The sequence below is a fragment of the Mesitornis unicolor genome, unplaced genomic scaffold (assembly GCF_000695765.1).
Source record: "Mesitornis unicolor isolate BGI_N332 unplaced genomic scaffold, ASM69576v1 scaffold464, whole genome shotgun sequence".
Taxonomy (NCBI): Eukaryota; Metazoa; Chordata; class Aves; order Mesitornithiformes; family Mesitornithidae; genus Mesitornis; species Mesitornis unicolor.
In genome coordinates, this window is record NW_010177899.1 from 52,528 (window position 1) to 65,943 (window position 13,416).

General features: G+C 47.9%; 1 protein-coding gene across 2 annotated transcripts in view; it reads left to right on the plus strand.

Moving 5' to 3' along the window:
- The window catches only part of PLXNB1 (plexin B1), a 37,207-nt gene that overhangs the window by 15,704 nt on the left and 8,087 nt on the right, over nucleotides 1–13,416 (plus strand). For both annotated transcript variants that reach the window (XM_010182265.1, XM_010182264.1), the window contains 13 exons: nucleotides 385–510; nucleotides 1,557–1,679; nucleotides 2,479–2,572; nucleotides 2,823–2,989; nucleotides 4,030–4,181; nucleotides 5,767–5,872; nucleotides 8,005–8,141; nucleotides 8,961–9,137; nucleotides 9,335–9,503; nucleotides 10,622–10,864; nucleotides 12,388–12,564; nucleotides 12,904–13,052; nucleotides 13,240–13,340. In XM_010182265.1, the coding sequence (XP_010180567.1) occupies nucleotides 385–510; nucleotides 1,557–1,679; nucleotides 2,479–2,572; nucleotides 2,823–2,989; nucleotides 4,030–4,181; nucleotides 5,767–5,872; nucleotides 8,005–8,141; nucleotides 8,961–9,137; nucleotides 9,335–9,503; nucleotides 10,622–10,864; nucleotides 12,388–12,564; nucleotides 12,904–13,052; nucleotides 13,240–13,340 (1,921 nt within the window). The remainder of the gene's footprint in view (nucleotides 1–384; nucleotides 511–1,556; nucleotides 1,680–2,478; nucleotides 2,573–2,822; nucleotides 2,990–4,029; nucleotides 4,182–5,766; nucleotides 5,873–8,004; nucleotides 8,142–8,960; nucleotides 9,138–9,334; nucleotides 9,504–10,621; nucleotides 10,865–12,387; nucleotides 12,565–12,903; nucleotides 13,053–13,239; nucleotides 13,341–13,416) is intronic.

Consider the following 13,416-nt stretch of genomic DNA (forward strand, 5'->3'; position numbering starts at 1 on the left):
TGTAACACCTTGAAAATTTCATACAGATTGCTCATTTAGAATTCAGCACACAGGAGAGGTTGTACCCTCAGAGTGCAGAAGCTGACGCTGTAATGTGCAGAGTGAGAAGTGGCAGCATGAGGAAGAAAAAATATATGTGAGGTTCCCAGGTCTTGTAGAAGTGCTGCTGACCTGAAGGTGACAGCTGCTGTGACAGTGTAGTCACAGCTTTCTGCTCTTTGCCTCTTTGGACTCTGCCATTGCTTTCTTGCAACTTCACAGTAAAGCAGCACAGCTGCCTTTTTGTTTCAGCAAGGCTTGTTTCTCCATTGGCATGTTAGGCTTTGATTCCCTGTATCAGAGCCATGGAGGTCTCTTTCTCTAATGACCTGTGTTTGTTTTCAGAATGAAGAGCTCAGCTGGGGTCCAGATGCGTGTCCCTGTGTACAGAGAATCCAGGGATCTTCACTGTTTCCAGTCAACGTGGCGAGGAAGATAACTCTGCTGGGAAAGAACTTCCACCTCTATCAGGTAGGCAGCTCAGTGCCATCAGCAACGAGAAACTGTATTAATGCAAAGCATCTGGGCAACCTGTCCACTGGACTGCGAAAAATCTGTGTAAGACACAAACACATTGCAAAAAAATGACCTATTACTGTAAATAAAGAATTACATAGCTGGATTTATTGGTGGGCAGGAGGTCCCCAGAGAAAGAGCGAGTACAGGTGTGCACAAACTTGCTGGAGAAGATCTGCATGTGTCTGGATAAAGTTGCGCCACTGCTGCACTGTAAATCATAGTTCTTGGAGTTTCCTGCTCAGTCTCTGCTGATTGTTTGTATCTCCATAAGCTCAAGATAAGTCATCTCTTCCTTTTTCTTTCTGGCATGCTCACGTTAATGTGGCTATTCCTGTTGTACCTGAAACTTCTGCAATGGGGAAAACCACCCTCGAAAGCTACGTTTCTTGGGTGTGCCTCTGATAAAAATTCTCTTTGCTTCTCAAGACAGAAGACTGATTTAGTAACCTTTTACAACCAACCGCCTCAGAACATGCAGCCCACAGAGTAATTGCTGCGTTATATGTTAAACCTGATCTACTGCACTACTCAGGGGAGCAGAGCTGCTTACAGATGCATATCCATCATTTTTCCAGGAAGTGTCTGAGCAGTTCAGTGGAAGATTTACAGGAGGGAGAGAGAGGAAAAATACACTTAGTGTACTCTACTCTTCATTTCCAAGGCAGCGTTTCACAGAGACATATGGGGATAACTTCACAGTCCCATTGGTTTGTCTTTCATTCCTCCTCTGGTGCTGAGTTCTCCCCGCACTGACATACACATGATCCCTTCTAGGTGTTTTGTTTTGTGTTGGTTTACCTTTCATACACGGAGGCAGTGACAGCATAGAAAGCCCTTGAATATAGTGTAGAGTTGGCATAATGAAGGGAACGAGAGAAGCACACTGCACAGTAAGTGGCTTGGTAGAAGGCATTGAACTGGAGAGGCAGGAGCACGCTGTCATGTAGCAGGAAGCTCCGTGTAGCTGAGAAATGGTGCCACGTGTATCTTCTCTGCAGGACCAGCAGTGGGACTATGAGTGCGTCCTGAATTTGGAGGGGAGGACAGTAGTGATGGATGCTCATGTGGAAGGAGAGGAAACAAACCAGTCTCTCTGTTATATCACTTGCCAGATGAACCAGGTGAGTGCTTGGAATACGATGCCATTTCAGAGCTCAGCAAAACAGCAGGCTGGAAGGTGAGATCTTTGGGGAAAATAAGCATATTTTGCAGAAATATTTGTAGACTATTTAGCACTATGGGCCTCTTGTCTGTGGTGCTGCTGCCTGGCAGTACTGGTATCTTCAGCTTGCAGAAAGATTGCGTAGCCTGAACCACGCGACCCATTGCTGCATTTGCTGTAGTACAGGATGATGCTGTCACTGAAACCACTCACTGCAACCTGTCAGGACAGAGCCACTTCTGCTTGTGCTTGAGGCACTGCTATTCATGGTTCTGTGCAGCGTGACTTCTTGTGTGATGGTGGTTCTTCTGTGAAAAGAAAAATGCCATTACCCAGCTTTGTTCTCAGTGGTGGAAGCTGGCCTGTGGATTTTAAGATTAACAGGCATAATTCAAACAGCCATGAACGTTTCTGTATGATGTGTGGATTTTACTTAGGGCAAGATTTGTGAGTAGAGGCGATATTTTTAGCTCACAAACTCATAGTTAAGGGAAAGGAACAACACAGGCTCTCGTGTACACAAGCCCTGCAGACCAATTGCTCTTTCTGGAGCAGAACTGTGACTGCATGAATCGGTGAGGAGAGGCCTGTGCTGCCACTGCCTCAGCTAACGCTGCCTTGTCTGCGTTCACAGGACGCTCTGCATAGGCTGCATTTGCCGGCGCACTGCAGGGTGGATCCTGATGGCTTTTGCCTTTATGGGTGGCTTGTTTGTGCTTTTATTAAGTTCTTTATCTTGATGGTCTTTGTCTTTGCAGTACAGTTACACAGCACCTCAACTCGAATTCAACGCTGTGGTGTTTGTGCAGAGGCGACGACACCTTCGAGTGGACAGCGCCGCAGACCTTCACGGTAGGAGTGCAGCATCGCCCCAGCAAAGAGGCAGCAGATGAGGTGGAAGGGAATGGGGATATCCTCAAATGAGGCTTTTCCCATCTGTTGTAGTCCTATCACAGGGAAACTACGGAAAATATACAGCCTCATTTCTGTTGCTCGTCACAGAGGAGGGAGGAGAGGGTTCTTCGCAAGATGCCAAGTTGTTGAATTACTCTGTGCCCTAGGGAATGTTTGCAGATGCCTCTGATGTTTTTCTCCTTTGCAGTGACTTTTTACAACTGCTCTGTGGGACACACTGACTGTAGCCGCTGCCAAACGGCTGACTCCAAGTACAACTGTGTGTGGTGTGGAGGTGACAACCCCAGCTGTATCTTCAGGGGCTCCTGCAAGGAAGAGATAGAAGATCTGTGTCCAGCACCTCTCATTCACTCTGTGAGTAACTCACTTGCTAGTGTACTGCACCTGGGGCAAGAAGGGCTCTGTTCTCCAGTTGAACTCAAAGGGCTGTGAACTCAGCGTGCAAACGTGCCGCTCAATAACACGTGGGCCATCTGAAGAGCAAGTTAGTCCTATTCTACTGTGATCCCTCGGTGTTGTAAGCACACTGAGCTTTCAGTCTGCTAAGAGAGAACAGTGGGGAAAGATGCATTTGTATCTCATGTGAGCTGAAACTGGCACACCAGAAGGAGCAGAATCTTTCAGGAGCTGGGAAAGGATTCACAGATTGGATCCTCCAACTGTCCCGAGCCAGACCCTGAAACAAGTTGGCCCAACTGAGCCTAGGGCAAAGGAGGGCAAAGCCTAACGGTAATGACACAGCAAGAATGGGAAAGGCATGACAGGTTAATGGAATTAATTATTTTTGTCTGTTTATTTTAAGTGTTTCTTGCTAACTGCCACATGACAAGTGTCTGTAGCCATGTGTCCCTTTTGCTGTCAGCTTGTCCTCCCTCCGGTGGCACACAACATCCATGTGCTGCATCTTGTCTTAGTTTCTCTTGGATGCTGCTCAGGGCCAGAGCTTTGACGTTTGTGCAGCATGCGATTCATTGTCGTACTGATGCTGAGGGAGGAATGGTGCTTGCTGCTTTGATACTTGTAACGTGTATTGGCTTGTGCATTCCCACTCTTCAGCTGAAATGCCCTCTGGAGTGGTCAGCGTGTGGATGAGTAGGCAAAGCAAGGCAGCCCTTGCCTGAGAAGTCTGTAGTGGATTATCACCTCTGGGGGGGACTGCTGGCAACAGTGAGGTATGGGAAAGAAGGCTCCGACTGTGGTGTCCTTTATGGCCTTTCTTCTGATGAGGGTACAACCTGGTGCTAGTCCAAGCCAGCGAAAGGAATCCCTAGCAGTGACCCAGCCAGGCAGAGTCAGCAATGGGGCAGTTGAAGGGCCCTGTGCTGCAGATCAGTCACCAGACTGCAGAGATCTGAGATACTGTGACATTTACACATGCGCGGATGTCTTTGCAGGTGTACCCCCTGTCTGGACCAGTGGAAGGTGGCACTAGAATCACCATCACTGGCTCAAACCTCGGGCAGAAACATCAAGACATTGCAGAAACTGTCACTGTTGCAGGAATTCCCTGTGCCGTAGATGCTCAAGAGTATGAGATCTCTAGCAGGTAGAGTATCTGTGAAACCTCCTCCCAGGGGCAGGCGCTGGCTTTTCCCTTGGCTGCTGACGCCGGCCTGAGATGTCATTGCCTTCACTGTAGCCGGTATTGAGCCTTGCCCGTTCCCCAGGAAGTGCCCTCGAGTAAGGTCACTGTCTGATGAGTTACCCAGGCAGTGACCTTAGAGAGATAAAGCTGTGTATGAGGCGATGGCCAAACAGTGCTGCCATGTACTGACCACGCAGGCCAGCCAGCTCAGGGAGTTACAGGCTCAGAGCCATGCGGTTTCATGAGCTTCTCTCCCAGCCACAGGATGATCTCAATAAAGCAAAGGACAAGTGCAAGTGTCACTGCTAGGAAAATATCGTGACCATGTTAACACAGGGTGAGGATGGGAACACGTGGTTGGAGGTATGGCACAGATTCTTGCCGCCGCTTGAGCGGGGACACCCTAGACTGCCACCCTTCACTTGCCCACCAGATCTCCACCCCCAGGAACAAACCCAGTGAAGGGACAGACCAGGGAGTCCTGGTGTGCCCTGTGCCACTCTTCTGGTGGCCAGGAGTGCCTGGCAGGTCACACAATGCTTGTAAATACAGTGGCTAGGAGGAGGATGAGACGTAGGAAGACCTGTCCTGTTCAATCCAGGTGATGTCAGGGATGGAGAACGGGGAAACTGGTGTGTCTGGCCAAGGCAGGACCATGTAACAAGGCAGTGTAGACATGACTAGGGGTAGCTAGGAAGCAAGGAATAAGAAGTATCTGTACAGTTGGCCTGTGGCAGGGCAGGTAGATGGGAGCCTTGGACAAGGAAGGGAGAGGAGCCAAGCACCAGCAGAAGAGGAGAGCGATTGTGAGTAACCTCTCACCAGAGCTATCACAACCCCACGTTTCTGTTCCATGGTAGCAGTAGTTGTAGCACCCTTCCCTCTGGGAGCCAGGTAAGATCCTGCTGGGAAGTGGTCTGCTTTGTGGAGCAGTGTTGTCCTGTCTGTGCCCCTTGTTTGTCTGGATCCATCTGCTTTCTGTTTTCATGCTAGAATTAGAGCATGATCTTTCTGGAGTTAGCACTGTCTTTGTTCTGTATCTGTACATCACCTGGCATCACAGGGTCCTGGCTTGGGACTGCACTGCCTGCATTCAAATTCCTGAGCCTTTTTGGTTGAGGGGATATAGCTGTGAACCTGGAACCCACTCCTGAGCAAGGCCCAGACAAAATTAATCTGCTAGGAAGTCCCCTGCAGAGTAGTTTTTCAGCAAATCAGTGCTGTAACACGGCATTCCTTGCTGCCCTAGTCTAAGTCCAGCCTGACTTTTCACCTTGTCGCTGTCGTATCAAAATATGGCTGGAAAAAGGGCTGGGAAGAACGGGTGGCGCAGATCAGAAAGAGTAATCTTGGGTAGGCTGGGCCTGTTTGGAGCTGCCCCCTGCTTTTTCTGCTGCCCTAATCCAGCGTGTAAATGTTGAGTTGTACATTCTGAGCATGCGATGGGCTGAAGGAGGGAGCTGTGTTTGCCAGGAGGTTTTAGAGGCAATGGAGACGGCTCATCTGCTCTTCCACGGTGTGACTCTGTTCTTGGATTGCCCCGCAGCATCGTGTGTGTCACTGGTGGCAGCTGGACAGAGAAAGTTGGGCACATTGTGGTGGAGGTGCCTGGAGGAGGACGTGGAGTTTCAGGGCATATTTTCACCTATCAGGTAAAGTCATTATTGTTTCTTTAATGCCTCTCCCTGTTCTTCCAGCATCTCTGCTAAATGGCTGGCTGTTGCATGAGCTTAAGGGACTCTACCAGGTGCTTGCTCATGGTGTTTTTATCTGATTTTTCTGGTGTTTTCATTGTGTGATGGTTTTTGTTTTGTTTTGTTCCCTCCCCTCTTTAGATTATAACAACACTTATACTGGGTAATACTAAAGACTCTTGTCTAGTGATGTTTTCATAATTTTTACAATGATAACTATTAAATGCTTAAAGAAAGAGGAAAAATACAGTGTACCGTTCTGATTTGGAGGTTTAATTTTTTTTTACTGATGACTTAACATCTTACTAAGACTTCTGACTTTGCTTTTATTAATTTGCAAATTGCTGCTTAAGCCCACTTTTAGCTTCAGCAGCTCATGGCAGTAAATCCAAAGCCACTGTGCATTGCATAGAGAAATATTTCCTATTATTTTTCACAGAATCCCAGAACGTTAGGGATTGGAAGGGACCTCAAAAGCTCATCCAGTCCAATCCCCCTGCCGGAGCAGGAACACCCAGATGAGGTTACACAGGAAGGCGTCCAGGCGGGTTTTGAATGTCTGCAGAGAAGGAGACTCCACAACCTCTCGGGGCAGCCTGGGCCAGTGCTCTGTCACCCTCACTGAGAAGAAGTTTCTTCTCCAATTTCAGTGGAACCTCCTGTGTTCCAGTTTGTGTCTGTTACCCCTTGTCTTATCATTGTTTGTCACTGAGAAGAGCCTGGCTCCATCCTCGTGACACTCACCCTTGAAATATTTCTAAACATGAATGAGGTCTCCCCTCAGTCTCCTCTTCTGCAAACTAAAGAGCCCCAGCTCCCTCAGCCGCTCCTCATAAGGGAGATGCTCCACTCCCTCCATCATCTTTGTAGCCCTACACTGGACTCTCTCCAGCAGTTCCTGTCCTTCTTGAACTGAGGGGCCCAGAACTGGACACAATATTCCAGATTTTTAATCGTGATTCTGATAACATTTTGATGTCTTAGACCCAGCAACTATGAAATAATATTTAAGTAGTTTGTAGATACAATTACTTTTCACCCTTGCTGTGCAATTCACAAGTTATGTACCTCGTTGGATGTGTCACACTCCCTTGGGAAGGGGAAAGAGATGCCTGGAACGTCTTCCATTGCTGGCAGTGTTAATGGATTAACCATGTTATGTACTGCATTCTGCTTCTTGGTCTTCTCTTGGTCTTGGTTCTGTTGTCACCATGTGATGAAGGGTGATGAGAGCTGTGCACTACGTTCAAGATGTGTATGCAAAAGGAAATTTTACCGTGGCATAAATATCTTTTTTCTTAATTCCCTTCCCAGTAATTCGTACCACTCGGTTTGTTTTTGTTGAGCTCTGTGCTCGCAGCTGGTGGAGTTGTTATAGGTACCAAAGCCCTCTTGAATGGGCAGGATATATTTAAAAAATCACAACTGTCTATGTAAACTTGTGTTGCTTTTTTTGCTGTAGTCTCCCTGTTTCTTCTCACTCCGTGTATCTTGCTCTTCATTTAGCAGCAGTGACTTCTCTGTGCAACTCTGCCTGCTTCCTCTAAATCTTGCTGCAGCTTCTCAGTGGTACTAAGTTTTTGTTACTCTGCATAATTTCTCAAATTTAATTTCCCCTTTCCAGGTCAGTGTGTTTAACAGCACAGGTCTCAACACAAATCCTTAAGGCTCCCTGCTGGTAATCTCCTCATCTACTGGACAAACAGACAATTTATTTGTTACCTTGTTTTTCCTAACCTGAGTTATTAATCCAGTTACTGATCTGAACAATCCCTTTGAACTGTTAATCCTGGGGTTTGTGTGTGAGGCTCACAGCTCTGCTGTTTGCAGCATCCATCTGCCTTTTACAGCCTATGGAAAGACTGGTCCCTGATTCGTGGTTCTTGGGGTGTGATGGGTCCTTCTCTGTTGTCTCTGCTCCATAAGGTACCTGCTGGAGCCTGCCTGTGATTGGGATCTTTAGCTTCTATTTTCAGAGCTCTGGAGGTCGCTGAGCATATTCTGCTGTTATCTTTCTTTGCCTTGTGTTTTGAGGTCCTTGTCATTCACCTCCTTTTTTTTTTTTACTTGTTTTTTTCCCCCTTTTCTAGAACCCAGAGCTGAAATCCATCGTTCCAACCCAGGGCCCCAAAGCGGGAGGAACCTGCCTTACCCTTCTGGGTTCAAAGCTGCTGACTGGGCATCCCAGTGAGATCAGTGTCCTGCTCGGAGACCTCCCTTGCCACATGTAAGACCAGAGCCTGCCGATGTGCACTGCCCAGAGCCCTTCCCAGAGCCCTGCAGGGTGTGATGCTGCCCGGCTCAGCCCTTAGCACAGGCTGCTGCAGCTCCGCTCTCCTCTGTGCTCCTGGAGATCTTCTCCTTGAGGGTCATGGCAGCGACCTCGACCATCTTATGTTCCTGCCCATGTCCCCTTGGACATAAACAGCGCTATATGGCCTCTGTTCTGCATGTCTCTTGGCAGGACTATACCCCATCCTGACGCTTCTGTTTTTGTTGATGGGGAAATGCAGTTGGCTTCTGCAGCCTAACACTGAGAGCTGCTTGTTCTTGCACCCTGGGACACGTACACCTGACAGCATTGCTGGTGAGAAGGTGGACATGCCTTGGTAGCACGGTTCCAGTCTCTTCAGCCTGGACAGTGGCTGTACCTGCTTTTTGTCCACATGCTGCTCACTGACAGCTGCCCAGCAATTGTTGCTTGCATAGATAAGGCCCAAAACCTAAATGTAGGAAAATACCAGAAGATGTTTGCAGGCTGTCTGCAAAAAGCAAGGCACAGGACTAGAAAATCTGTCTCTGCAGTGGCCGTATTAATCCTTTGTTCTCTCTCGTGTCCCTCCAAGCCTCTCAGAGATGACGGAGGATCAGCTGGCGTGCCAGACGAGTCCCAGCAATGTGTCTGCAGAGCTCCCAGTCACCATCAAATATGGGGACCAAGAGCGGAAACTGGAAGGATCCCTCTTCAGATATACTCTGGATCCCAACATCACTTTTGCAGAGCCACCGTGTATTAATCCCTTGTTCTCTCTCGTGTCCCTCCAAGCCTCTCAGAGATGACGGAGGATCAGCTGGCGTGCCAGACGAGTCCCAGCAATGTGTCTGCAGAGCTCCCAGTCACCATCAAATATGGGGACCAAGAGCGGAAACTGGAAGGATCCCTCTTCAGATATACTCTGGATCCCAACATCACTTTTGCAGAGCCACCGAAAAGCTTCCTCAGGTAGAAACATTGAGTGCACGTTCCCCAAAGCCGTGTGCTGGGACAGGTACTACAGCACCACTGGCATCTGTTTGTTGAGTTGCACTTTGGAGTAAAGCCACACTTGTAGGAATATGCATAAACAGAAGGGTGGGAGCATGGGCAAGACAGAGCTAATGAATAATAGGTGAGTGAGATCAGCTACTTTTCTCTTCCAGTGGAGGAAGAGTGCTCAGAGTTCATGGATACAACCTGGACGTTGTACAGAAACCCAAGATCCGAGTTACAGTTTCTCCATCCGAACGCCGGCGCCGAGGGCTGGGACGATGGCGCAGAATCATCCCAGACACCGAGTGCCCTGAGGATGCTCTGTGCAGCATCCAGCAGGTACACAGCAAAGTGCTGAGTGGAGCTGAGGGTGCATAAGGGCTGATGTTGTTGCTCTGGAGACCTGGACTTTCTGTCCCCAGGGCTTTTTCCCCTTCTTGCTGTTATCTGCTTGGATTGTACCAACAGTCTTGGCCGAGTGGAAGTGCTCTCTGCCAGGCTGAGAAGTTAAGCACTTTCCCAAATATTTATTTCCATGTTGTGGGTCTGCCTCTGCTTAGAGATGAGGGACAGAATCAGCAAGGCAGCAGCGTGGAGACAGAAATCTCCAGCTGAGCCTGAGAGCTTGTGTGGCTCAGCACGTCCATGCTCCAGACTCTGCCTTTTGCGGAGTTCAGTCCATCTCTGCAGCCCCAGGCTCTCTTTCAGTCCAAGATACAAAACCAGGCATAATTCAGTGGAATTACCAGTTCCAACAACTGTTTCTGCTGTCCTGCTGCCAGTGTCTCGAGATGGGTCACTACAGAGGTATTGATGTGATCCTCAAGGTCATGCAGAAGAATTTGCAGAGGTAGAGGGTGTTTGGCAGCCAAAGTACAAGAAGGATTTGCATTATTAGTGCAAAAGCGGGCAGCTTCCTGTGTATAAACTGTGAGAATATGCTCCTGATGAATGTGTACCAGTAATAGCTGGTTTTACCCATGTTCTTAGGAAGGCATTTGTGGCTCTAGGGAAGAAAAAAGAATTGACTGATATTTTCACCAAATGTGTAAAACACATCCAAGCGGACAAAGGAACACTTCTTTCACAGAAGCATTCAGGCTAGGAAATCAGCCTTGCATTGAAGGTCTTTGGTCCCGTTCTGGCAGAGCAGGGAGATCTAAAGCTGATGCCTCTCCAGGATTTGCTGCTGAGGGAACATCAGAGCTGATTCCCACTGCTGAGCCCTAGGTACTCGCAACAAAACCGGTGCTAGGAAAGCTTTCTGTAGAGGAACGTGGGGAATTCCTTAGGTCTTGGATTTTTCCCTCTACAATAAAGCAGAGTTCCTCTGGCGTTGCTCCAGATGAGAGGAATCCAGACTGGCCCCAGATTGCTGAGGGTCGGGAAGTATTGCAGAGCTGCAGGAGAGGCATTACTGTTTCACTACTGACACTTCTTTTGCCTTTTGCATTTAGTTTGAAGAACCATGTCTTGTTAACTCCTCCTACCTGATCCTGTGCAAAACTCCAGCCATCAACCTCCTGTTGCGGAGTGTCCACATCAAACTGGAATTTATTCTGGATAATCTGAGCTTTGATTTCAACTCATTGCACCCCATGCCCTTCTCCTATGAAGTCAACCCCATCCTAAAACCATTGAATGCTGAAGACCCTGCCAAACCGTATCGTCACAAGCCAGGAAGCGTCATCTCTGTGGAGGTAACACAAAAACTAGCTGGAAGTAATGGGTTTTGTACAGACTGTTTCTAACCCGAGTGTTTTAAATTGGTGTCATGCAGCATCCGAGGTTTTAAAGCATTTGACAGGCTTACAACCTGTCACAGCACACCTACTTCAGCCTATGAGAAATGGTCCGTAAGAAGAGAAAAAGGAGCGCATCAAAAAAGCCTCTTAAATAAATCAATCATTGTTAAGGGCTTAATAAGGCTTGTGGAAACATCATGCTTTTTATTTTTAATCTTAATAAACTATTTGTATATGAAATACTAAATAAACACCACATCCTCTTCTCAGTTGCTGGATTTTTCATAACTTCTTAAGATTCCTCTAGAAGTAACTGAGGAGCACAAGAATCCTGGCAGTAGGGAAGACCTGTTACTAGGTGGAGGTAGGAAAACTACTCTTGAAAGATGATGTGGAGGAGCAAAGTGGCTAATGGTTTTTTTCTGTACACATGAGAAAAAATCTCTTGAGATTTCTTTTGTATGGAAAGGTACTTTCTAGTCCAGTAATCATTAAGAAGGTTAATGGCTGCAGCTGGAGATAGGCTTTCTCCACTTGCTTTTTTTTCCCTGCACATGAGTAAGAACTGTGAGTAGGTACTGGTTTAGAAATGTCTCGACCGCTGCCATTGGTGTTGAATGCAGCTGGGAGAAGTAGGGCAATCTGAGAAGCCTGAAAGAGAACTGACAAGATGCGAGCTGTCAAAGAGCAAGGAGGTTGATGTACCAACCTGTCAGGAGACCCTGACAGAGCTCTGCACTAAAGCATGAAAATGCTGCCGCAGGATTTGGCTTAGAAAGCGTTAAAACATAAAAAGGTCATTAACATCAGTCAGCGTGGTTTTAGTCAAAAGAAAAGTTCTTAATCCCCCCAAAAGTGTGTAGCAGGCAAGAACAATGGCATAAATGTGTTACACTTTTGAAAGGCATTGGTTGACTCACCTGAGTGCTCAGGTTAACAGACATGAGACTGCCTTATTGAATGCACACACACTGGGTGTATGTATGTGCATATACACAGAGTGAGGAGTGGAGCTTGGCTGTGCTGTGGCTGAAGAGCCTTAAGACCAGGCTATTTGTAACTGTACTTACGCAGTATGGTACGGGTCCTAAAGCTATCATTTAAATCACACAGAATCACACAGAATCACAGAATCGCTCGGTTGGAAAAGCCCTCTGAGATCATCACGTCCAACCGTTCCTGTCTACCCCCTAAACCATATCCTTAAGTACCTCATCTACCCGCTCTTTAAATACATCCAGGGATGGTGACTCCACCACCTCCCTGGGCAGCCTGTTCCAGCCTCTGACGACCCTCTCAGTAAATCATCTGCAAGTGAATTTTTAAGCTTAAAAAATGAACTTCAGCCAATTCAGATGTGAGCCTAGTCAGAGAAGAAGAAAAGCTGCTTTCATCCTATGGTGTTGGTCTCCTCGATCTTCTCTAAACCACAGAGCTGTGTTTTCCCTGATCCGATGTGCTGTTCACATCTGTTCCAGGGGGAAAATCTAGACCTGGCTATTTCCAAGGATGAAGTTATGGCCATGATTGGGGAAGGGATCTGTGTGGTGAAGACGCTAACAAGGAATCATCTCTACTGTGAGCCTCCCGCTGAGCAGCCAGCTCCGCGGCACCGCACCAAGCGGGAGGGCACAGACTTGCTCCCAGAGTTCACGGTGAGGAGTCAGCAGCACTGCAAGAAATTGCGTTGTTTGTTGAAGGGCAAGCGAGAAGCAGTGGTGGAGGCAGGGATGGGAAGGGGAGGAAAGGCAGAAGCCCTGGTAGGGGACAGGGGAGGTACTGGGGCTGGCGAGGAGCTGCTCTTCTTCTCCACTCTGCCCTTACGTGCCAAATGCTGCCTGAAAGCAGATGGTGTAACTGGATTCAGGAGTCGTACTGAGGGACACAGCTTTGCTGGAGAGCTAAATGCTACCTGTACTCGTTCTGGAGAAGCCCTGTGGCTTTGCTTTTCATTGCAGCACTGAGCTTACATTGCAGCATGTGCTTTCTTACAGGTACAGATGGGAAACCTGAACTTCCTCCTGGGCCGAGTGCAGTATGACACAGAAAGCCAGCTCACCTTCCCGCTGGAGGCACAGATTGGTTTGGGTGTTGGTGCGTCCTTTGTGGCACTGATTGTTCTGGTCATCGTCTTCATATACAGGTAAGAAACTCTGACGTTGTATGAGACACCTCTAGTTTACAAACGCTGTTTGGTTTCCTGGAAAGGAGATGCTCGGTAGAAATCACCTCAGCACCAATTGTCCTGGAGTCTTTGGCAGCAACACAACAGTTGGCAAGGACAGTCCCTGGGCTAGGGACACTAGGAACAATTCTGCTGCTTCTTGCAGGAGGAAGAGCAAACAGGCTCTGAGAGATTACAAGAAAGTTCAGATCCAGCTGGAAAATCTGGAAACAAGTGTTCGGGACAGATGCAAAAAGGAATTCACAGGTCAGTCACAGAGCTCCTGGGTTGCTGCAGCTTCTGGGAAGCTTGAAGAACCACTCTAAGCTCTACTTCTCTTTCC